This window comes from Silurus aristotelis (assembly GCF_946808225.1).
Source record: "Silurus aristotelis genome assembly, chromosome: 14".
In the NCBI taxonomy this organism is placed as follows: Eukaryota; Metazoa; Chordata; class Actinopteri; order Siluriformes; family Siluridae; genus Silurus; species Silurus aristotelis.
The window spans coordinates 8,678,993-8,705,243 of NC_139587.1; the positions used below are offsets into that span (position 1 = coordinate 8,678,993).

At 38.2% G+C, this 26,251-nt stretch overlaps 1 protein-coding gene across 1 annotated transcript; it reads left to right on the forward strand.

The window, feature by feature from the left end:
• The first annotated feature begins 816 nt into the window (after nt 1-816).
• Nucleotides 817-9,701, forward strand: magt1 (magnesium transporter 1). The gene is made up of 10 exons (XM_083560409.1): nt 817-989; nt 1,988-2,157; nt 2,893-3,010; nt 3,254-3,394; nt 5,345-5,485; nt 5,899-5,988; nt 6,088-6,151; nt 7,177-7,251; nt 7,409-7,499; nt 8,746-9,701. Exons 1-10 carry the CDS (start codon nt 909-911, stop codon nt 8,759-8,761), a joined length of 987 nt encoding a protein of 328 aa, XP_083416535.1. The 5' UTR covers nt 817-908; the 3' UTR covers nt 8,762-9,701.
• Nucleotides 9,702-26,251: the final 16,550 nt, after the last annotated feature.

A 26,251-nucleotide genomic window follows, 5' to 3' on the forward strand; every position in this document is an offset into this window, starting at 1 on the left:
TCGCCTCGATGCTTCCTTTAGTCTATTTAATTCCGCACTGTGCACTGTTTCCCCATGGACCATTATTACTGACGCACCACCCGCTAAACTCTGGAGCACTCTAAACACATAAAACACTATAGAATCCCATTTCTGCCACATTAAAAAACTTGCCTAATTCCAACTCTTTTTCTGGCAATTCTGACTTTATTACACTCAGTTGAATTTTAGGTGACTCGGTTAAGTAAACATTGTTTGATCGAAACAGCTTTTCTATGGCACACAATAAATCTGACATATGTAACCAGTTAACAGATCAAATATTTGCATATATAAACCCTGTGATTTTCCAGATGAAGATTAGTTTTAAAATAACCAACAGTTTATTGTTGAACAGTTTGCGAATGACTCATAATTGTATCCTAATTCAGTTACTTGGTGTTTGGTAAAGAAGGGACCTACTTTGTGCTTCATATCTATCTATCTATCTATCTATCTATCTCTCTCTCTCTCTCTCTCTCTCTCTCTCTCTCTCTCTCTCTCTCTCTCTCTCTCTCTCTCTCTATATATATATATATATATATATATATATATATATATATATATATATATATATATATATATATATATATATATATATATATTAGTAAAGAAAGGATGGCTCTTTTATTAAATTATTTATAAAATTAGTCAAAACGAAATTCGCGCTGCATGTAAATATGCAATACAGACATTAATATGATTAGTGAGGAACTGATCTGTGGATGGTGGGTGCAAGAACATTAAATATAAACAATTATATATTAATGAGAGCGGTTGAAGCTTTTATTTTGACAGGTGGCGGCTCGTGCGCGGTCTGTCCAATAGGAAAGCGGCAGCACAGTAGAGGGGTTGCAGTGCGCTCGCGCTTCTCCGTGGCAGCTTCGGAAATGTGGCGGAAACTCTTAGTCGCGCTCGCGCTCTTCCTGTGTTTGTACGGAACTCCGTCTCATGGACAGAAGAAAAAAGAGGTGTGTGTGTGCCTGTGTGCGTCTATATGTGTGCTTGTGTCTGTGTTCACGGGATTGTTGGAACGCTCCCGTGCTGTCAGTGTAATCCGCTTAGCCTGCTGGAGCTGTGTGTGCTAGCCGAGCCGCATCCAAAACACCACTCTTACTCTCTATGTAGTGAATGAGTGACAGCGGGCAGGGCGGTTATTGATGTGCACTATGTAGTGCACTAGGAAGTCAGCAGGGAGGTGTTTGGGCTGAGCCGCAGTTTGCAGCGATGAATTAGCTGGTATGCAAAAAAATAAATAAATAACCAGGAAGTTGAAGCTTTAGTCACTTATTTACAAGCTATTAAATGACATTATACATATACATATACACGAATAATTGCTAATATATGATAAATACTATATCTATTAGCACCTATTCATGAAATATATTCAATAATATAAACTTTGTCATTGTGTAGTGTACAAATACAGGGCCAATGAAATGCTGTTAGCATCGAACCGGAAGTGTAAATAGCAACGTATATAAATATACTAATATACAATAAATATATTATGGGTACAATATATGTTACAATAATTACTGTATAAGGAGCGAATGTGAAGATAAACACAGAAGGGTATTAAATGGTAAAAGTGATTATAACAGTGAAAAATATTTATTTATTTATTTATTTATATATTAAAAAAAAAAAAAATGCAACTAAAAATAAGTCTTTACTTCCTGGAGCAGGGCAGGAAGTAATGCTAAACAAATGAGGTGTTTTGTTGATGAAAGGAGTAAAGAGTAAACAAAGAAAATGTCACTATGTTGGAAATACAGTATGAAATAACTGCAGTTTTTTGGTGATCACAAAGCTCCCTCATCACCATCAAGATCATCGTCATCCTCCTGTAATGATGTGTGGGTTTGTCGGTTTTTACGCCTTGAATGCTTTTGATTTCGATTGCAAATGAATGATAATACGAGGGGGTTAGTAATGCGTGGGTTGCTGCCGATTTTGTTCCCAGACGATGCTCTCTGAGAAGGTCGGCCAGATGATGGACTGGGCCTCAAAGAGAGCCGTGATTCGGATGAACGGAGAGAAGTTCAGGAGATTTGTCCGAGCGCCTCCACGCAACTACTCCATCATCATCATGTTCACGGCGCTGCAGCCTCAGAGGCAGTGCGGAGTGTGCAGGTGAGCAGACACACAATCAGGAAGTCGATGCCTTGCATTTATGCCAATTTGGCAGAAACACAGATCCAAGCAAATTGCTATTTTTTTTTATTTATTTAGACATCTAAATAGTTGCAGGTTATGGGTCCTGTGCAAATGTGGCCCAGCCTGTTTCTACTGGGATTTGAACTCATGACCTTACAATCAGAAATCCACCTTTTTAGGCACCAGCTTCCATCAGCACATCAGCACTTGTGTGGGCTTGAGTTCGGGGCTCTGTAGGTTTCATGCTCGCATCTGATGAGCGTCGCAGCAGGTTACAATAATGTCAAGAATCCTGAAATGATGTTCAAGTTCCCAGTCATAATTCACACCATGCACAAGTTCAGTCTTAATAAAAGCAAGTCATAATATACAAGATTGAGAGTAAACACTTGTTTTCCGTCATTACTGTATGTTTACTTGCAGGGAACTGATATTAGAAAAACAAGTGATGGTTTTAAACATGATTAGTGCAGATATCATGCCCGATCTATACATACAGAGATTTTATTGTCTAAAATAAAGTAATAACGACACACGGACAAATTATTCACAAACGTACAGAGAAACTGTTGTGATCAGGAAAAGAATCTCTCAGAAAGTACAGTATACAGAGACACTGTTGCAAGTGTGAAGACTATAATTATTATTATTGCTGTTGTTTCTGCAATTGAAATTAGCTCATGCATTTCTCTTCTTCGTTTGTGTATACAGGCAGGCTGATGAGGAATACCAAATCCTTGCAAATTCCTGGCGTTACTCCAGCGCATTTACCAACAAGATTTTCTTTGCAATGGTGGATTTTGATGAAGGTTCAGATGTGTTTCAAATGGTACCCCAGTTTTTTTTTGTTTTTTTTTTATATATATTTTTATTTCACTCTGATTCTACTCTTAGTATAATCAGTAAAATGTGTACATTTCTGGTTTTTCTGTGTAAAATGTGTGTTATTTATGAAAAGAGAAGCCACATGAGTGCACGTTTCTATTCACTGAATAAGTAATGTACATAAAATAGATGGAAGTGGTCAGTGAGCCGTTTGCAGTTTTAGTTTTACACCAATCTCTTTTTCCAGCTTAACATGAACTCGGCTCCCACATTCATCATCTTCCCACCAAAAGGAAAGCCAAAGCGTGCAGACACCTACGAGCTGCAGGTTCGAGGCTTTGGGGCTGAACAACTTGCTCGCTGGGTTGCCGACAGAACCGAGGTTCATGTAAGTTAAAAATCGCAAATGTTGGCAAGTGTTTCGAGAAATCTAATAATTTACATGTACAATAAACTATTGCATGTGAACCAGCAGAGGTTTTTGATTAAAATTAATTTGTAATGTTTAACAATATTAATATCTACTACTTTAAAGACAAAATAATTTACAGCCGACTGTTTACGGCATCATTTTCAACGTGTAAGTATTGCAGAACCATTTCAAATTTTATGTCAAAAGGCCTCCTTTAGCAAAACTTTATTGGGACTGACAGGGACAGAAGTCACACTCACTTTACTGGGACTGGCAGGCACACGAACTATACCCACTTCACTGGGACTGGCAGGCACACGAACTATACCCACTTTACTGGGACTGGCAGGTACACACACCATACCCACATCACTTGGACTGGCAGGCACACAAACCATACCCACTTCACTGGGACTGGCAGGCAGAAAAACAATCCCACTTCACTGCGACTGGCAGGTACACAAACCATACCCACTTTACTGGGACTGGCAGGCCCGGAAGCCATACCTACTTTACTGGGACTGGCAGGCCTGGAAGCCATACCCACTTTACTGGGACTGGCAGGTACACAAACTATACCCACTTTACTGGGACTGGCAGGTACACACACCATACCCACTTCACTGGGACTGGCAGGCACACAAACCGTACCCACTTCACTGGGACTGGCAGGCACACAAACCATACCCACTTCACTGGGACTGGCAGGTACACAGACCATACCCACTTTACTGGGACTGGCAGGCCTGGAAGCCATACCCACTTTACTGGGACTGGCAGGCCTGGAAGCCATACCCACTTTACTAGGACTGGCAGGTACACAAACTATGCCCACTTCACTGCGACTGGCAGGCACACAGACCATACCCACATCACTGGGACTGGCAGGCACAAAAACAATCCCACTTTACTGTGACTGGCAGGCACAGAAACCATACCCACATCACTTGGACTGGCAGGCACACAAACCATAACCACTTCACTGGGACTGGCAGTCGGAAAAACAATCCCACTTCACTGCGACTGGCAGGTACACAAACCATACCCACTTTACTGGGACTGGCAGGCCCGAAAGCCATACCCACTTTACTGGGACTGGCAGGCCTGGAAGCCATACCCACTTTACTGGGACTGGCAGGTACACAAACTATGCCCACTTCACTGCGACTGGCAGGCACACAGCCCATACCCACATCACTGGGACTGGCAGGCACAAAAACAATCCCACTTCACTGCGACTGGCAGGCACAGAAACCATACCCACTTCACTGGGACTGGCAGGCACACAAACCATACCCACTTCACTGGGACTGGCAGTTACACAGACCATACCCACTTCACTGGGACTGGCAGGTACACAGACCATACCCACTTTACTGGGACTGGCAGGCCTGGAAGCCATACCCACTTTACTGGGACTGGCAGGCCTGGAAGCCATACCCACTTTACTGGGACTGGCAGGCCTGGAAGCCATACCCACTTTACTGGGACTGGCAGGCCTGGAAGCCATACCCACTTTACTGGGACTGGCAGGTACACAAACTATGCCCACTTCACTGCAACTGGCAGGCACACAGACCATACTCACATCACTGGGATTGGCAGGCACAAATACAATCCCACTTTACTGCGACTGGCAGGCACAGAAACCATACCCACTTCACTGGGACTGGCAGGCACACAAACCATACCCACTTCACTAGGACTTGCAGGCACAGAGGCCATTCCTAACTTCCAAGTTTTTCAAGAATGACGGTGTCAATCATTTTGCTAATTTTATTTCTTAATTTTTTTGCTAGGGGGAAAAAAAGGCTTTTTTAAATGTTTAAGTGAAAAATCCGACTGATTATATTTAATGCATATACATTGGAAAAGCTTTTATTTGTGATGGACCTTGTTTTTGTTTGTGCTTGTATATCCTGCCAGATCAGGGTGATTCGACCGCCAAACTATGCTGGGCCACTGATGCTTGGCTTGCTCCTGGCCCTCATTGGGAGTCTGGCGTATGTGCGGCGCAATAATCTCGAGTTTCTGTGCAACAAAAACGTCTGGGCTTTCTCTGCACTGGTCAGTAGTCTGCGTAAACTACATAACACCGTGTTCTTTCTGCATCAGCCTGGTTGAGTTGTTGATTGGCTGCACGCTATAGCAATTGATGAGTGTTTACTGGAGTTTATTGTAAAAACTACTGGACAAAGTTTTGGCATATAAATAAACGCTACACACATACAGACAGTGAAGATTCCTTCCACAAACACTTGATTAAAAGGTTCATCATATTAAAATTCATGGGAAGAGCTAGATCTTTGATGTCCCTGTGCTAATATATCAGCCCCTTTTATAAACCCTACAGCCTGAACTAATCATTTACAACAGTTTTCAAGCAACGCAATGAAAAATCTAATAATTAGCTAAATTGTTCCACAGTTTTTTTTAATAATAATAATTTAGCCAATCAAATATTCTCTTTTGCTCCTTAGTGTTTTGTTTTAATCATGACATCTGGCCAGATGTGGAACCACATTCGAGGACCTCCATACGCTCACAAAAATCCCAGCACCGGTCAAGTGGTGAGTTCAGCACAATGTCAGCATTTTGGCCGGAGGCATTTTATTTTTTGTCATTCTTAATGTTTTTTTTTTTTTTTTTTTTTTTTTTGTATGTTTCAGAGCTACATCCATGGCAGCAGTCAAGCTCAATTTGTGGCAGAGACACACATCGTTCTTCTGTTTAGTATCCATTATGTTACGATTGCAATCCTCAAATAGCTCCAGTCACACCTGCTTTATTACTCTTATACCACAGCCAGGGATTGGTGATTATGAACCATGTGTAGTTATGTATTAGGGCTGTCAAAATGAACGCCTTGACGCAAAATTCATTTTAACGGCACTTATTTTATTACCGCGCAATTAATGCAGCACGCATTAGTTTCACTATTTTTATTCGAAATTAAATAAACATGATGCGAAATTCAAACTTTTAACGCAACACACGTCCTTTCTTTACTCAGATATAAGAAAAAAACTTGAATATAAACCCGAAATATTTTAACATTTCTTTTACTGATGCGCCATGTTTTAAATCAAGCACTAAAAACAAGCCGTGATGCGCACGTCTGGCAATTAAAACCGTCCGTGTGGAAATGTGTAATTTAAATCACCATAATTACTTCAAAACATTTACAAGAATATTTTGTCTTCATGCTCTATGTTGAGTTTAATACTTTAATACCATTAGAGTATAAAAAAACTTGAAAAGTATTAATTTAAGGTACATTTAGAACAGATTAACTTGTCCGATTAATTGCGATTAAATATTTGAATCGATTGACAACCGTATATATCTCACACACACACACATATCAAGTGGTATCTACTTTGAGTGGAATCTTCATCTTTGGGTAGAGGGTGAAATCCGTGGGAGCGAAATTGATATCATGTTGTTTCCGGTGAGTGACAGGGCGTGCACGTGGTAGGAATAGCACACGTGGTAAAGCAAGTGGTCAGAATAGCACCAGTCGCACAGCTCCCACAGGAGGATGGCGTCTTTGGTCACACTGACCTATGAAGGTCGGTGCTCCCTGTAACTGCGTCCAAATGTTGGCATGTTAAAAAACTAGTCTTGAAACCTTATCTATCCATAAATAACCTCTATATATCTATATCTATATATATCTATATCTATATCTATATATATATATGATCATGTCACAGTAAATCTGACCTTCTCAGACACACCTTAACCTCCCGGTTCAGACGCAGCCATTACTTTTGGAATGGTGCTTCTACACGAAGCGGCAACTTCTGACATGGACATCGGAAAGAGGAAAAGTATGTCACTTATATCATGTTTGTATTTAGAATGTAAAGTGTTTATAAAGTGATTATTGGCAAGCAATAAACATATAAGGTAGCGTTATACAAGGTGCCACTATTTGGCCACAGTAGCAGATTAGCACTAATCCATTCCCATTTCTCTCATATTTAGTCATGTGTGTGGCTGGAATCGGGCTTGTGATCCTCTTCTTCAGCTGGCTTTTGTCCATTTTCAAGGCCAAATACCACGGATATCCTTACAGGTACAATTCTGTACATTCACTATAGTCCTGTTAAAGTCAAAGCTTCAATCCTCATACGTGTCTCATTTTTATACTGCAGAATAGTAAATCGTTGCATTATCTGGATAAGACGTACATCACATGTCTCTTCTAGTATATCAGGGACATAAAATGTTGCCTTTATGTAAAAATCGATGGCTTAACAGGCAGGATTACATTATCAGCTTTCATATCAAAGCATGATCTCTAAGGCGTAATATTCAGTACAGACAATTAAATCACTCACTGAGTGGACTGTGTTATAATGCAGAAACTCATTCAGATACAGGCTGATTAGAGTGTTATAAGCTGCAGTTCTGAGTGTTTGCTATCGAGTCTATGGAGTTTTTACAGAGTTCTGTAGTTCTATAGATTTCACAGTTCTCGTTAAAACCTGGCCGACGAAGATTGTAAGAATGGTTCCCGATCCTGGTCCTGTGGTCAGTTTTGTTGTACTTCAGTTTTGAAATATGACAAATTAGAAAATAGGAGAAGATCTGAGAAAATATATTAGATAATGATAAAGTGGTATTAAAAAAAAGCGTGCAAATATATTGAGATGTGCAAAATGTAATGAGGTTTAACAAACCAGAAACAGTAACAATGATTACAATGTAAGATTGTGCAAGGAAACCCAATGTGTGCTATTGTAGCTCACCCACATTAGGGTGTAACATGCTTTGTGTCCTGAGAGGCTTTTCGGTTTAGCACTGTCGCAAAGAGTAATTATTCGAGATATTGAAGCGACCCTTTGTGATGTTCGAGGCGAATATTAACCGAAGCTCCTAAATTTGTATCTGCACCATGTCACGAAATGCACCGCATGATCAGCTACTTGAAAAGTTGCGCTAGTGTACAGGATTTTGTTTGTTTGTTTTTAATAAAGTGATCAGTGAACTGAACATGAGCATATTTTCCTAAGCATCCGGTCTTGAATCGGGCATGAAGAGAAATTCCTGATCTTTTTTTGTATAATAAAAGATTAACTCTTCTTACTGATGACACTTTTACTGTATACGTCTGAACTTTTTCGGAGGATGTGGAAATTCATACATCATGGTGAAGTTGATATTTTAGGAAAATTTTGAGTCGTTCTTGGACGTTTAGAAACATTTCAGGATTTGTATTTTTTATTTATTTTTCTTTTATGTAAATTTATTTAAAACGGTTAAACGTTAGTAGGAAATTATTCTTTTGCTAATATGAATGGCTTTTCTGTCTTTTACAGTTTCTTGATGAGTTAAAAAACAGACCTGGAGAATATTCCAGCTCCCCAGTGGATGGTAGAAAGAACCCCCCTCCCCCTCCTCCTCAACCCCCCCCCCCTCCCCCCGAATTTTTTTTTTTTTTTTTTTTAAGAACTTATTTTTCATCAAATCCTTGCAGTTACAGTTCAACACATGCCTTACTGGTTCACAATAATGACGAGTTTCCTTATGCTCTGATATTCTTTATATCGTTTTGTGTTTTTGTTTATTTTTTTTTTTTATTTAAAGTAAAAAGAATTCTTTTGATTTGTGTTTTAAACATTTTTATTTTAGCAAACGTGTGAGAAAGCCCTGGACAGTAGATTTGTGATGGTTGTGTCGTTTTGTTGGTGAATGCAGATCACCTCCACTGGCTATGCAGTTCTAATGCTGAAGCTGAAAACTCCAGGTTAGAAGCGCGCATGAGGACGAGCACAACGTTTTCCACGCTACCTCTTGACCCGTGTGTGTTCGAAGTGTCCCGAAACCAAAACCAAGCAGTCTGTTAGAGTAATTGCCGTTCTCCAGAGTGGGCTAAGTGTGTGATTGTTTTACTCCGTGTTCTTAGTTTCCTTATAGCATTAGAATCTAGAAGATCGAACCAGGAGCAGGTGTTTCAACCTTGCCAATATGCGAGAACAGCACTGTTTCCATGGTGATTTGTACAGAGTATTTATCTCAGAGCTGTGCGTATCGGTCTTATCAGCTTGCTGACTGTTCAGTCTATAGCACTGTTGGCTCGAGCCCCCAAATCTGAGCTGATGACAGCAGGTGTTCCTGCAAGTGGAAGTGGACAAGAGCGTGTAACAGAGTAATGGAGCACAGCCCCTGGTCCGTTCATCAAGGAAACGACTCACACATATGCTAAAAGTCAAGGTGCTGCTCTGTGTAATGCCTCAGGTGATGCCACGTGTCATTAAAAGTGCCTTAATTTCCAGCTTTATGTGTTGTGTCCTTAATCTCAGGTTATGTGAATGATAAATTCTGATGATGATGCAAGTATAAAAAGGAAAGATCCTGAGTAGTAGTTTACTCCATGAAAAAAAAAGAATAAATGATGTCTTTGTTTAATGCTCTAATCTATATTGTAATCAGATTTTAACCTTTTACAAGACATTTTACCCAACTGTTAGCTGTTCCTTTAAAAACACTGAAAGGTACATGATTGGCTTTGATTAGAATTTGATTTAATCTGTTTACACTGATATTAGTTTTGTTTGTAAATTTTCGAACTAATTGCATGCTTTCTCATAATTATAAACGAAGAAGCTTTTAACCACAGCGATCCCAACTAGGATGTTATACGTTTGAATAGAATATGGTAAACACCTGACCATGATTTTCATACCTGCTCATTTTGTTTTATAATAACCTCCACTCTTCTGGGAAGATGTTCCACTAGATTTTGGAGTGTGGAGGTTTGTGCTCATTCAGCTACAAGGATATTAGTAAAGTCAGGTACTGAGAAGGCCTGGGGTGCAGTCAGCCTTCCAATTCATCCCAAAGGTGTTCAAGAAGGTTGAGATCACAACTCAGAGCAGGAGATCTTCCACTTTAACCCAGCTTTGGGTCTCCTGAAGAATCTATCTCGTTTAAAGACATCTATACAATTGCGTCGAGTCCAAGTCTATATACTCACTTTAAGTAGATCACTTCTTATGTTTGCTTCGAAGTATCAGATTTTATCTACGGAAATCTTTTGAAAGCCCCAAACCTGTCCTGTTTCCTGTGCTGAAGTTGTGCCTCCTGAGTTGCTTAAGCAGCAGAAGTGAGGGGGAAGTGAGCAGAGACTGCAGTTTCAGAATTTTTGGTCCTGAAAAATTTATTCACAAGGCAGAAATGTATCTAATCAGCTTTTCTGAACTGTAAAAATGCAAATTATGGGAGGGAGGGTTAAGTCACAGAAATGTAAACATAGCATATTACAGCTTTAAGGTGCTAAGAGTAGTCTGAAAGTAAAAAAAGAATTAAATTGTAGGGATTTATAGTGCAGTAGAAATCACTCCTACACCTTTTACACAATGTTATGCTGATTCTGCCCTCTAGGTGGCAAAGCTCGCTTGGAAAACTTTTAAAACCAGACCGCATCTGAGCTGTTCTTATACCCACTATGTATAATCTTCTTGAAGTTACAGAATTTAAATTATTCAAATTACTATAAGATGAGCATATGTGCATATGACGTGTATAATAAAAGTGCATTGCAAACCTATTTCATTAATGTTTTTCTTCTAATACAAATTTAGTTAAAAAAAATAATTGTATCATTGTATTATCATATGCATTATTCAACATGTATTTTCTTTCCTGACTTTTTTTTTTTCCTTTCTCCAATTGTTTTCTCAGTATCCCATTTCTTTTTAAATCAATTAAAACGTAAAAACTGATTTTCTATTCTATATTTATATCTATATTTTGCATTTGTATTAGTTATATTAGGTTTTCTATTCGTTTTGTGTAACTAATTAGTTCATTTAGTATTTTCATACATTTTATTTTAATTCTACTGTCTGTTCTGGTTTGTAATAATATATAGTTTTGCAACAGAATCCTTTAAAAATATATTATAATTTTTTTTTTCTTTTTTTTTACAAATAATCTCTATAAATATAAAAACCTAAAAATAAAAAAATAAAATGTTAATTGTCTTAATTCACTTTTTGGCAGATTAAACAATACCGTTGCAAAAGCAAAAAATATATCTTGGTAGTTTTTTAAGATTTTATTAAGATTTGCTTGTTTTCTTCATACACATTCGTATGATAATTGCTTCAAAGTCTGGGGTTATTAGGTTAAACTCATCCTCCATCCCGACTTCATTTACATGCCGGAACAGGTGAGGTTATTTGCCACTGCGAATCCCAATGTCCCATGCTGAGATGTCAATGGGCCAATCATACCAGTAGCTGCCGTCGCTACCATATAAGGCAACAGGCTGAGCACTCACAGTAGCAGTGTGTGTGTGTGTGTGTGTGTGTGTGTGTGTGTGTGTGTGTGTGTGTGTGTGTGTGTGTGTGTGTGTGAGAGAGTGAGTGTTTCCCTGCAAAAGGCCTTCATTGTTCCTAATGCAGCCAAAAGGGGATACAGATGCCAACCACATGTCTAAATATAGAGCCCAATTTCACAATAAAATATGGTGGCCTCATCAAAAAGGGAGCGACTCCACACTAATGTAACGTCTCGCTGTGGACCAGTGTTGACTATGGCTGGAATCTTTATTTTTATTTTTATTTTTGGTTGATTGTGAGCTGAAGTAATTGTATTTTATTAGTTCAGGAGAAACTTGATGGACAGAGAACGTAAAAAAAAAAAGTTTTGGCAGCGTTCTGCCATTTTTATGCTTTAGACCTGCAGCCTTGATCTGATCTGCAACCTGTGAAGGTTTTAAAGTACCTCCCCTTAGGACAGTAGGGGGATTTTCAGTGGAGATTTAAAGCTCTTTTTATGGTAGCATTCTCAGCCAGCCAGTTTCCTGCATGACATAATCTCCCGCTGTACTGTAGGTATCTGCTGATTAGAACATTCATTCCTGCCAGTCATTTGTAAAGAAAGAACAATACAGCACAAGAGGCCCTACTGGCAAGGGTTAAATCTCCTCGTTATAAACCAAATAGAAACCATATAGAAACCCTTATAGATTTCATAATGGTTTTAATGGAAACTGATGTTTAACAGGGAAGTTGTTGCCTGAATGGATGGATTGGATTGGATGGGATGGATGGATTGGATTGGATGGATGGATGGATGGATGGATGGATGGATGGATGGATGGATGGATGGATGAGAATGAATGAATGGATGGATGGATGGATGGATGGATGGATGGATCAAACTTTGTCATTGTATAGTACAGGTACACAGGAACGATATGCAGTTTAGCATCTACCAGTAGTGCAAATAGTAGCAACTGTGCAAACTGAAAAATGCAGATAAATATGTATGTATGTAAACATATGTACAGTGAATAAATATAAAGTTTATATCAGTAATGAAATGTGTAGACACTGTCGTGAAGGTACAATAAGTCGAAGGTTATAAGGCTATGGAATACTGTACATGGCATACTGGGATCTACTGGATATTAATAGAGACCAATAAAATGTCAATAGGCATCCAAATTCTAGTAGGTTTCTACACTGGTTTCTTTAGTCAGATATTAACAATTTAATGACGTTCTCAGACACACTCTGTAATGGAAACCATTTACTTATGGGCTTTAATGGTATTTGTAGTAGGAACCATTACAATTTATGTGGCGTTTCTATAGTTTTTTTTCCAGCAGTTTAGCCAATTTTTCTTACATCTTTTACTACTATGTCATGTTTTGCTTCTATAAACAGATATGAAGTGTGTTTACATGGTCTTCTACTTGATTTGCATGATTTGGATGCCCAAAAAATGGAGTCTAACCCGAAATGTTTCTATTAATGTACTATAATGTTATTTTAAATATATATCTCTAAGAACTCTTACTAACTCTCACTTAACACATTATTAAAAACACTGTACTAATCCTAGACAGGGCCTTTGTTGCTTTCATAACAACCTCAAGTCAATTCATCATCATGTACACCTACCAGCCATATTATTAACACTTTATAACATTAAGACCTTGAAGACATTGAAGTGAATAACACTAATTATATCTTCATCATGGTACCTGTTAGTGGGTGGGATATATTAGGTACCAAGTGAACATTTTGTCCTCAAAGTTGATTTGTTAGAAGCAGGAAAAATGGGCAAGCGTGAGGATTTGAGTGAGTTTGACGAGGGCCGAATTGTGATGTCTAGACGACTGGGTCAGAGCATCTCCAAAACTGCAGCTCTAGTGGGGTGTTTCTGCTCTGCAGCACTTCCATAATAAAAAATCTACCATTGTACCACATCTCAAAGGAGTTCCATTTGATTCAAATCCACTGACTGGGAAGGCCACTGAAGAACCAGAAGAACCAGTTAGAGGTTCAAACCAAATTGCACCAGATAGCAGGTGAACTCTTGACTACAGGATCTGATGCTTTACCCACATTTAATTTGTCGTTTAGAGATCTAATCGGTGCTTGAAGTTGATCCACTTAAAACAGTTACTAGCATTCTTAAGTACTCTTTGTACTCTTTGCACTTTTGAGCTTATGCAAACACTATAAATGAGCTTCTAACTTGGACCCCTCTGAGATCGTCTACATGCAAAGTCTATTCAGACCAACTAATCTTAGTTCAAATCGTTTATTGTGTCACTTTGTGGTCCATGGGCATCCTGAGGTTGCGCCAGCTCCAGTCGTGTCTCACCTCATGAAGATTACGGACCTTTAAAGAAGTAGATGCCGACCCCACAAACATTCCGAACCATCTAGAGACGTACCAGCGTCACTTGGTTTCCACTGCATGTAGAGATTGGACATTGGACCTCTTTGAGTGTTCAAATGCTCTGGCATGGAGAAGCTGGTGTTGGATCTATGATGATTTTAAATGATCTATTTTATGAGTTGCTCAGCAGCTCCTGGTTTCAAAACGTCAACTCACTGTATAAGACTGTAGAAAGGTCATTACTCACAATCTTACATTCCTGTGCTCATGTTAGTTCTCACTCTCTGGTGTTTTGTATTGTTGTTAAGATTTATAATAGCACTCTTAATATCACTCAAATGAGGATGGGTTCCCCTTTTAAATCTGGTTCCTCTTAAGGTTTCTTCCTCATAACATCTAAGGGAGTTTTTCCTTGCCACAGTCACCATGGCTGCTCATCAGGGATAAATACACAAAGTTCACCTTAACTCTTACATTTTGTAAAGCTGCTTCGAGACAATGTCCGTTGTGAAAAGCGCTATAGAAATAAACTTGACTTGACTTGACTTGACATTTTAATCAAAGTGTTTCTGGTTCACATTAGGTTTATGATTCATGAGTTTGAGGCCTGCTGTCCTTTGTACTTCACTGAAGTTTTCTGTAACCTTGAAGATAAAAGAAAAGAGTGCAAAAGTCCAATGGCTTTTGTTGAGGTCTGGTCCAGTGACAAAAAAACAGTGGACAGAATAAAACAGGCAATGAAGCCAAATAGTACCTCCTACTACAATCCTAAAAGCTCCTGTACATTCACTTACTATTGTAATATACACTCACTGACCATTGGAGGGTCTAGAACAGCAAACTCCTTCACTCCTTTCAGCCAAAAAAACAGGAATATGAAGCTATAATGGGAAAAAATACAGAACAGATGAAGAGAGGAAAAACATTGCCCTGGTCTTTTTCCAATCTTCAGCTGGCATCAACAACCAGTCAAACTCCCTGAGATCACATTTCCACCCATTTTATGGTCTGTATCAGCTTGATTATTAGTTATAAACTGTGCTGCTCTTACATGTTTGGCTGCTGGGATAATTGTATGGATGTGCATCCACAGGTGTTTCTAATAAAGTAGTTTATGTAGTTGCCTGTATTTCTTCTTTGCCAACCACTTTGATGAGAGTCACAGGTTGGTCTATGGCACGGAGCTAAAATTGATTTTGATGGCTCTGCAAGAAAATTCCCATTTCTCAATATTTTCCTTTTTTCCCAGATGCATCTGGTATTTCCCTTTAGTTCAGCTTTTGCTTCTCCAGAGTATTTTTTTCATCAACTGCCAAGTGGAGGCATCATGTAAAATAATCATTTTGAATGACATAACCCGTAATTCAGTGGGGGTCAGAGTTTTAAAGAGCTCTTCGATGGTAAAAACATCCAGAAATTTTCCCGTTTTAAGTCTAAACACAAAAAGAACCAAAAAAAAAAAAGTTTTTTTGCTGCTTGTTCTCTTTCAAGTCCAAGTGTGATTTGTTTGTAAAAAGATGTAAAACCAAAAAAACACATAATAAAGATAAATAGAATACGGCAACTGATACTGTGTCATATAGAAGAAAAAAGTAGACATTGCTGACCAGCCCACCATGCTGCACACACTAAATATTTTCACAGTGGTGTAATTGTAAGCTCGATACTTGACTTGTGAATGTTATCTTTCAGTTATAGATTACTGGAAGCTTATTTTGGCTTTTCCACAACCATTTTTCTACATGAAGGGACTGTTTGTTTCGTTTGTTGACCCATGTATAAATATATTCTATTCAAAATGTATTATAGTGATTCTGTCATCATATATAACATATGTTACAGAAAAAAACAAAAACCTGTGCTTGGTTTATGCTAATGCCCGGAAAGAGTTAGCATCCTGTCATAAATCTGCTGTTGGACCCTTGGGCAAGCCCTTAGCTGTGTTTACTTACACATATACAGCATGTGTGTATTGTATGTAACTGCTTATTGGCTGCTGTTTACCACCTGCCACACCCCAACTCTACCTTTGTGATTCAACAGTGAGTGATCTGACAAGACAAAGCACAAATATTCAAATCATCATCAAGGTTCTTAAATACTCAGCGTTGTCCACCCCAGTCAAACGGCACCCCGTGTCTCTTTCCTGAGTTTTCATTAAATAGAAATGTAGGCTTGATTTAAGTCAGAGACATGATCTGAAAATGATGTGTTGATGTGTGTGTACCATTTATTTACACTTACATCAGTGAAACCTGGATGGCCAGTGACTCTTTGGGTAGTGTTGAAACCATACCGCATCCTGGTTTTACATGTTGTCTCGGCGTCTATGTAGATTTCTTCAGTGTTCACAATCCACCCCCAAAGCATATTGGCACTCCAAATTGCTGTAGGTGTGAATAAATGCATTAATGCGTTTCAGTCTATCCAGGGAAAAATGTTCTCTTAGCCAATCCACATACCAGCATGTTTTGGGAGGGGGGGATGTAACCAGAAACTAGACAGCAACATGGGCTCAGGATTGAACCATGGACCCTGGAGCTGTGTGGTTACAACTACCCTATTAGAGAAACAAAAGTGTACTTATACAGCAAGTCACTGCACTAAATACTGCAATAAATAAATACCATCCACTTGTAATGTGTGTGCATATGCAAAGCAGACACCTGTGCTTGTAACTCTTAATGTGCAGTGTTTTTTGTATAGTGAAAGCTATGCGGTTATTGTTGTTGCTGTTGGCGATTTGTGTGATGAGCGCATTTCAGGTCGGTGAACTGAATACTGTCACTCCTCGATACACACCCAAATGTGCCTCTTGCGCCTCCTCCCAAGCACACGCCTCACTCTCAAGTCCTCCATAATAAGAGGGTGTGGACGAGCGAGGCCATGCATAAAAGATTGGGAGGATAAAAATAACACCAGGTCCACCTATTTCGGATTACGCTCAGCCTCAAACTCACTCTTCCACTTGATTTGATCTTTTTCAAACCTGATTCAAGACGCCTCTCATTGAAAGGCAGAACAATACAAAAATGTGACACACACCTCATGTGGAGAAACAGATAAATTTAGAGATGACGCAGATATCATTCTGTTTTTAAAAAGAACATCTATTCTTCGCGTTACTAAATTCCTTTTTTCCTTGGTGAAGATTTGTGGGGGAAAAAACAAGAATTCTAGCTAAGAATGTCAGTGGCATAATGACGTAGTCCCTCAGTCCCTTGACATTTCACAGAAATGAATGTAGGTGAAAAGCAACTGGTGTATAGAGTTAGGATTGCCAACATTTGTGTGCTGTTTCAGTGATACAATATATCATTTTCAGATGGATTTTAATGATTTTAGATCACTTTATGCATCCCAGAGAGAAATTCACAAAATGTTTTGAATGTACATAAATGCCTGGTTTGTTATAGCGTGCCTGTCCAAAATTTGAATACACCTACTCTTTGTGGTTTCTAAGAGCCACATGCATGTTCCTTGTGCTTATAAGCAAAACAAAATAGACAATTTAACAGTATGAAGGTTTACTTTTAACAACAAATATATAAATGTACCAATGTTTAACTTTATTTTCATCGACAAATTCTCCCATAGTGTAAAACACTTTGCTATTCCTCTTGAAATACTTGCCAAAAGCGTTCTTCACTAGTTAAATATTTCATTTTGACCTCGTGATCCAGTTTATTCCAGAGCAGTTCAGTACGATTAAGGTGCGTTGACTTGGCAGGCATTTCACGATAGATAGATGACTATTTGCTTTCTATCTATCTTTTATCCAATAATGCTTGGATGTATGCTCTGGGACATTGTCTTGGTGTATGGTGTAGTCGGTTTCAAATAGCAGCAGGCTAGACAGAATTGCATGGCACTGACGCATGGAATGGAAGCCATGTTGGTGTATAAACATATAAACAATAGGAACATGAATGTGTCCCAAAAACAATAAAGAAATGTGTTTCAACATTTTTGACAGAGATGCTCTCTCTCTCTCTCTCTCTCTCTCTCTCTCTCTCTCTCTCTATATATATATATATATATATATATATATATATATATATATATATATATATATAATATATATTTTTTTTTTTTATCATAGTGTTTCTTTATTCCATGTACAGTATAGTGATAAAAAATTTGTAGTTGTGATACTCGGAATAGTAATGATAGTGGGAGTAATATGGCGATGGCTAAAAAAGGAGGTAGGATTGGTAACCGTAGTAGTACTAATATTAAGCTTAGTCATAATAGTAGTAGTACAGGAATTATTATTAATAGTAAAAAGTTAAAAGTAAAGTTAAAATTAATAGTATTAGTAATTTACATTTTTTTATATTAGTATAAGTATTACATTTATTTATACTAGTATACTAGTATAACTACAATTAGTAGTAATAGTAGTCTGACCAGTAGGAGTAGTATTAATAGTACAACTAGGAGAAGTATTAGAATCAGTAGTGGGACTAGGAGGAGTATTCATATTTACAAAGTAGAACTAGGAGGAGTATTCATATTTACAAAGTAGAACTAGGAGGAGTATTCATATTTACAAAGTAGAACTAGGAGGAGTATTTGTTTTAGTTGTAGGACTAGGAGGAGTATTAGTATTCGTAGTAGGACAAGAAGTATTAGAATTAGTAGTATGCCTAGGAGGGGTATTAGTATTCGTAGTAGTACTAGGAGAAGTATTAGTATTAAGAGTAGTACTAGGAGGAGTATTAGTATTAGTAGAAGGACTTGGAGGAGTATTTGTTTTAGTAGCAGGACTTAGAGGAGTATTAGTAGTAGTAGAAGGACTGGGAAGAGTAGTCTTAATAGTAGGAGATAGAAGATCAAGTCAAAGTACTACTAGAGGAACTAAAAAGGGTATTAGTATTAGTAGTACAGGGGAAATAACATTAGTATTAGTAGTCGGACTAGAAGAAGTATTAGTATTAGTAATATGAGGGGAAGGGGTATTAGTATTAGTGGTATGACAAGGAAGATTATTAGTATTCATATTAGTAGAAGTGGTAGTAGGAGGAGTCTTGGTGAGAGATTATTTAATTTTTTGTGACCAGACAGTTTTTAGATTTTATACCTGGAATGCTAGGACTTATTTTTCTTTTTGCTGTCAACACTCTAAAATAAATATTTTCCTTGTAAACATGCCTATTCAACTCTAGCAGTGGACACAGTTGGTTCCTGAATGACATTTTCTCAGTTTAAACATCAGATACACTCCCTTTGATGGCACATGAAGGTGAAAGTAATGTTTGGGTGTGTATATTTGTGGACAGACTGTCTGCAGACACCTACTGCAAAGAATTTCCCCAGTGTTTGCATAACATACTATTTGCATTATGCATTCTGAATATTGTAGTAAAGCAAAGATTAATGAACAGCATGACAACTCTACTATGAAAACTATCTACCGAGCCAAATGCAGAGATTAATAGATGATAGAAGACACCATACTGAGCTGCTGAATACTATAAAACATGTCAAGCCACATAGCTGCGAGGGCTGACCACACCCTCAACTCGATGACATAAAGAGTAAGGAGATGTTAAAAAAGTGGGACAAACTTGGGAACCTGAGCTCTGCTTTGGAATCTGCTTTAGTCCCTTCTCAAAGATACTTGGGGTGGGTGTTCTTGAATAGGGAGGAGATGGAGTGATGGTAAGTGGGAAAAAACAAGGCAGGAATCTGGATGCTAACTAAGAAGTTTAAGCCTCAGGCAGGGTCTTTCACCTAAACTGCAACTGCATCATTTAAATACAACGATAAATAAAACATGCGTTCTGAACCCACTTGGTATCTAGCAGTTTTTTTTTATTTTTATTCAATTATACTGGGATTGTTTTGCAGTCCAGTTCCCCTTGAGGTTGTTCATTTATGGTATTTAGCAGACATTGTTATTATCTCATTCATTCAGCTGAGCAGTTGAGGGTAAAGGGCCTTGCTCTCGGTTCTAGCAGGAGTAGTTTGGTGGTGTTGGGATTTTGAACTTACAACCTTCTGATAAGAAATCAATTTTAACCACTAAGCTACCACTTCCTACTTTAGTGTTGAAGTACATCAGTGGGTCTAAACTCAGGGCTTTGTGCAGGTCACTTGAGTTCTTTGACTGTCATGCTGGAACAGGTTTGGGCACTTTTGTTCCAGTAAAGCGAAAATGTTTAAACACATGCTGAGCTAAAGACATCCTATACAAACATGTGCTTCTAAACATGTGCTTCCAACATGTGCTCCCAAAATGACAATGAAATGCTTGATTCTGATTGATCAGAAAGAATTTCATTCATTTACAGTAATTCAGCCGTAAGGTCTTACGATGCCGATGGCGATACAAAAAAGCTGTGTTTTGGTTTTGGAGCTCATATTTCATTTCTCTGTTTTTGGTGTCTCAAAGTCCAATTTTAGTTCTTGTCTCTTTCCTTTTTATCTTCATCGCCAGACACTAAAACAGAGCGCACTTTACAATTACAGAATACTACACCATACTGATCACCATTCTTTAAGACTCCTAGGTGGGCTGGGCCATTTCTCGTCTTACGATATTTTCACGTTGGGGTCATCAGAATGCATCTCCATGGTAAGTCTACCTGTATATAATATTTTTATCATGTGTATAGCAGCTCAATAAAAAAAGTGTGTAATTATTGATGTGGTTAAGTTTTCTGTAATGAGACATTTATTACATTTTTTGATAGGTGAGTGAATGGAACAACCTCCTGTACTCGCTTAGGCTTAATACAGTTTGAGGTACTTCACAGACTTTATTACAGCAAGGTTAAACTGTCCAAGATATACACCAATGTAACTGACACATGTGAGCATTGGCTCTCCTTTAGAGCTGATTTGGCTCATATGTTTGGGCTTGCCCCAGACTGTGTGATTACTCTATGGCTATATTTCAAATTCTGTCTGAAGCATATATGAAGAATTTTTGGAATACCTAGGGTTAGGGTTAAGGTTAAGGTTAAGATTTGTCTTTTGGCTCAAGAAAGAATACTACTTGATTTGAAATTAAATAAACCACCCTTAGTTTTACTCTGGTGTAGAAATCTGATGCTGTTTTTAAAATTGGAGAAAATTTGATCAAGTTGTAAAAACTATGAAATGCACTCTGTTTTTTCTACAATATAAATGTTATTTTTTTAAAAAGCGTTTGCTAGGTGTTGATGCATTATAACTGTCAAGATAAACTAATTATTCTTTTCAGTTTTTAAACATGGAAATGGAGGATTTACAATGAGGATGTACAAAGTTTCTTGGCTACATGTTCAGGTGCATAATTTTTTTGTAATCATAATCATAATTAATTAAATTGTATTATTTATATATATATATATATATATATATATATATATATATATATATATATATATACAGTGTGGAAAATAAGTATTTGAACACCCTGCTATTTTGCAAGTTCTCCCACTTAGAAATCATGGAGGGGTCTGAAATTGTCATCGTAGGTGCATGTCCACTGTGAGAGACATAATCTAAAAGAAAAATCCAGAAATCACAATATATGATTTTTTAACTATTTATTTGTATGATACAGCTGCAAATAAGTATTTGAACACCTGTCTATCAGCTAGAATTCTGACCCTCAAAGACCTGTTAGTCTGCCTTTAAAATGTCCACCGCCACTACATTTATCCTGAATTAGATGCACCTGTTTGAGGTCGTTAGCTGCATAAAGACACCTGTCCACCCCATACAATCAGTAAGAATCCAACTACTAACATGGCCAAGACCAAAGAGCTGTCCAAAGACACTAGAGACAAAATTGTACACCTCCACAAGGCTGGAAAGGGCTACGGGGAAATTGCCAAGCAGCTTGGTGAAAAAAGGTCCACTGTTGGAGCAATCATTAGAAAATGGAAGAAGCTAAACATGACTGTCAATCTCCCTCGGACTGGGGCTCCATGCAAGATCTCACCTCGTGGGGTCTCAATGATCCTAAGGAAGGTGAGAAATCAGCCCAGAACTACACGGGAGGAGCTGGTCAATGACCTGAAAAGAGCTGGGACCACCGTTTCCAAGGTTACTGTTGGTAATACACTAAGACGTCATGGTTTGAAATCATGCATGGCACGGAAGGTTCCCCTGCTTAAACTAGCACATGTCCAGGCACATCTTAAGTTTGCCAATGACCATTTGGATGATCCAGAGGAGTCATGGGAGAAAGTCATGTGGTCAGATGAGACCAAAATAGAACATTTGGGTCATAATTCCCCTAAACGTGTTTGGAGGAAGAAGAATGATGAGTACCATCCAGAGAACACCATCCCTACTGTGAAGCATGGGGGTGGTAGCATCATGCTTTGGGGGTGTTTTTCTGCACATGGGACAGGGCGACTGCACTGTATTAAGGAGAGGATGGCCGGGGCCATGTATTGCGAGATTTTGGGGAACAACCTCCTTCCCTCAGTTAGAGCATTGAAGATGGGTCGAGGCTGGGTCTTCCAACATGACAATGACCCGAAGCACACAGCCAGGATAACCAAGGAGTGGCTCTGTAAGAAGCATATCAAGGTTCTGGCATGGCCTAGCCAGTCTCCAGACCTAAACCCAATAGAGAATCTTTGGAGGGAGCTCAAACTCCGTGTTTCTCAGCGACAGGCCAGAAACCTGACTGATCTAGAGAAGATCTGTGTGGAGGAGTGGGCCAAAATCCCTCCTGCAGTGTGTGCAAACCTGGTGAAAAACTACAGGAAACGTTTGACCTCTGTAATTGCAAACAAAGGCTACTGTACCAAATATTAACATTGACTTTCTCAGGTGTTCAAATACTTATTTGCAGCTGTATCATACAAATAAATAGTTTAAAAATCATACATTGTGATTTCTGGATTTTTTTTTTTTTTTTAGATTATGTCTCTCACAGTGGACATGCACCTACGATGACAATATCAGACCCCTCCATGATTTCTAAGTGGGAGAACTTGCAAAATAGCAGGGTGTTTAAATACTTATTTTCCTCACTGTATGTGTGTGTGTGTGTGTGTGTGTGTGTGTGTGTGTGTGTGTGTGTGTGTGTGTGTGTGTGTGTGTGTGTGTGTGTGTGTGTGTGTATATATATATATATATATATTTTTTTTTTTTAGATTGGAATAAAGAGGTGCTGGGAGGAGAAAGACTGTTTATAGTTATTATAAAATAACTGATAACAGGAACTAGATAGTTCTTCTGAGGATCCATAACATTCACCTATAACTTTCATTTTTTATGAACAGAATCAAATCTGAATTGCAGGCAGAATGTTTAAATGCATTTTTTTTTCTTAAAACAGCAGGCCTTATTGTTTCATTTATTACATATTAGACATGACATTCTCCAGTACTGCATTTTTGGAATATAGGCAAATATAAAGAGTATGCAAACAAAACAATCATCCTATTCATCTGTTGGCAAAGTAGATATTTTAAAGATTGAAACCAGTCAAAATACAGGAACATGAAGTACTACATGTTTATTGTAAACCTTCCAACGCTGAGAACTGTTGTCTTGTTGATTTATTGACTTATAAAATGATTGCTGCATTATATCTGAACGCTCTCGTGCACGTCATAACTTTTACACCATAATTCTTATCGATGTGTGTTCAAAACAAGCTAGAAACTGTGCTCTAGAAAGGAAGAATACTGCATGTGATATGTAAAGTGGTATATCAGGGCAAGGAGCAAAGTAATTAGTGAATGATTAGCTGCAGTAAAATCTTCTGTATGTGTGAACAGTGAAAAATGAGTAGTACTCTTTTTTATCTGTGACCAATCCAATCCGGTGTAGTATTATAAAGGTTAGAAAGCAGTGAAATTAGTTCTCATAGTAAAAGAAAATCCCTACAACGTTATTCCTATTCAAAACAAACCCAGTGAAAGTCCACAGTAAGAGATTATCAGAAAAAATATATTAATTATACATGACAATAAGAACTACGGTTGGGTCAACATTAGGTGAATAATTGTATAAAGCAGCTCAAATCATACATGAGATGAGATACTAAGAGATGTAATTACATTCGATCTGATATAGCGCTTTTTGTATCTCCCAACATAAAACTAACACGAACAGACTCGACAGGTGTCCTGTGAAAGAAGTCCATTGGTTGTCTCGCTTAGCACCTGTCGTTTTTTTTTTTTCATCACCGGTCCAGTAGGAAATGGCTGCAGCTGAAAAAACACAATTCCAGGAAGAACAAATACTGAGGAACCAAATACATTGAACAATATGAGCAGCATAATGGGATTTTGTTAATGCAACCATTAAAAACTTATTGATAGATATACTGTACATAGGGATTTGCTGGATGGATTAAACCCCATTCTTCCAAAAAAAAAATCCCTAAACCTGTGTTTTGCCTAAAACGTCAGTCTAACACCGCAATTCAACCAAAGTTTTTAGCCAAAGTTTAGATCTGGTGACTTTAAAGACTATTGCATACAAGACTAGGAAGAACCACTTTGATCAGGATAGAAATGTTTCATCAAGCACATTTTTTTTTTTTTTTTTTTGTATGTTTGTCACACTTTAATTTTTATATGAAGTTTTTTATCATTGAGAGAAAACAAAATCCAAAACTACATGGCCCTGTGTGAAAAAGTGTTTTTGGAAAGTGAACTTTTTGGAAGGTGTTTGTGTCCCATTACGTTTGGTATAAAAGTAACACCGCATTAAAAAAAAAAAAGAACATCATACCAACAGTAAAATATGGTAGTGGTAGTGTAATGGTCTGGGGCTGTTTTGCTGCTTTAGGACCTGGAAGACTTGCTGTGATAAATGAATTCACCATAAACCATGAATTCAGCTGGTTACCAAAAAATCCTGAAGGAGAATGTCCAGCCATCTGTTCGTGACCTCAAGCTGAAGCGAACTTGGGTTCTGCAGCAGGACAATGATCCAAAACACACCAGCAAGTCCACGTCTAAATGGCTGAAGAAAACCAAAATGAAGACTTTGGAGTGACCTAATCAAAGTCCTGACATGAGTCCTTTTGAGATGCTGTGGCATGACCTTAAAAAGCTGGTTCATGCTCGAAAACCCTCCAATGTGGCTGAATTACAACAATTCTGCATAGATGAGTAACCAAAATTCCTCCACAGCGCTGTAACAGACTCATTGCAAGTTATCGCAAATGCTTGATTGCAGTTGTTGCTGCTAAGAGTGGCCCAACCAACTGCCAATGAGTCTGTTACAGCGCTGTGAAGGAATTTTGGTTCCACGGCGCAACATGCAGTTGGTTCCACTGCACAGCTGCACAACTATTAGGTTAAGGGGGCAAACACTTTTTCACACAGGGCCATGTAGCTTTGGATTTTGTTTTTCTTCAATAATAAAAACCTTTATTTAAAAACTGCATGTTGTGCTCACTTGTGTTATCTTTTACTAATATTTAAATTAGTTTGATGATCTGAAACATTAAAGTGTGACAAACACGCAAAAAAAAAGAAATCAGGAATTTTTTTGAAATAGGTCAATAGTTCAATAGTTCGAATAGAGGTATAGCAGGTTCAGCTTCAAGATTCTCACAGCTTCGAGAGTCCAGGTTCAACCCTGAGATCAAGTTGCTGTCTGTGTGCTGTTTTGCATGTTCTCACTGTTTCTGGCTGAGTTTTTACTGGGTCTTCCAGTTACAACCAATTGGCTACTATACCACTATGTGTGAATGTGTATATGCATGCTCTAAGCAGTGCTCCTGAGGAAGGCCATCATCACCCTGACAAGGACAAAAAGCATACTGAAAATGAACAAATGATTGTTATAATGTTTATCTTTTGTCTCTTGTCTCCAGGGCTCAATCCTGACCTTGAGGGTTTTTTTTGTGTGGAGTTTCGCATAAGAGTAAAAGAACGTTGGTGTGCCTGGTGACCCACAATAAACTATTTTGTTGGCTGACTATTCATACCAGGGTGTTTTCCTCACACCCAGTATTCTCAGGATCCACCACGACTATAGAAACCATCAGTTTTATACAGAAAGGCAGTATAACGGAGCATTGCATCACAGACAGGAATCTCATACAGTGAGAATGATTGACATTACTAAAGCAAAAAACCCAATTAGCAACTTTTCAAGAAGTCTCCTTTCACTGCAGCCACAACTATGCCACATACATAATCTTTTGAACCAGCATTAATATTAACCTATTCAAATTACAAAAATACAGTCAACCCAGGTTTTTCTTGC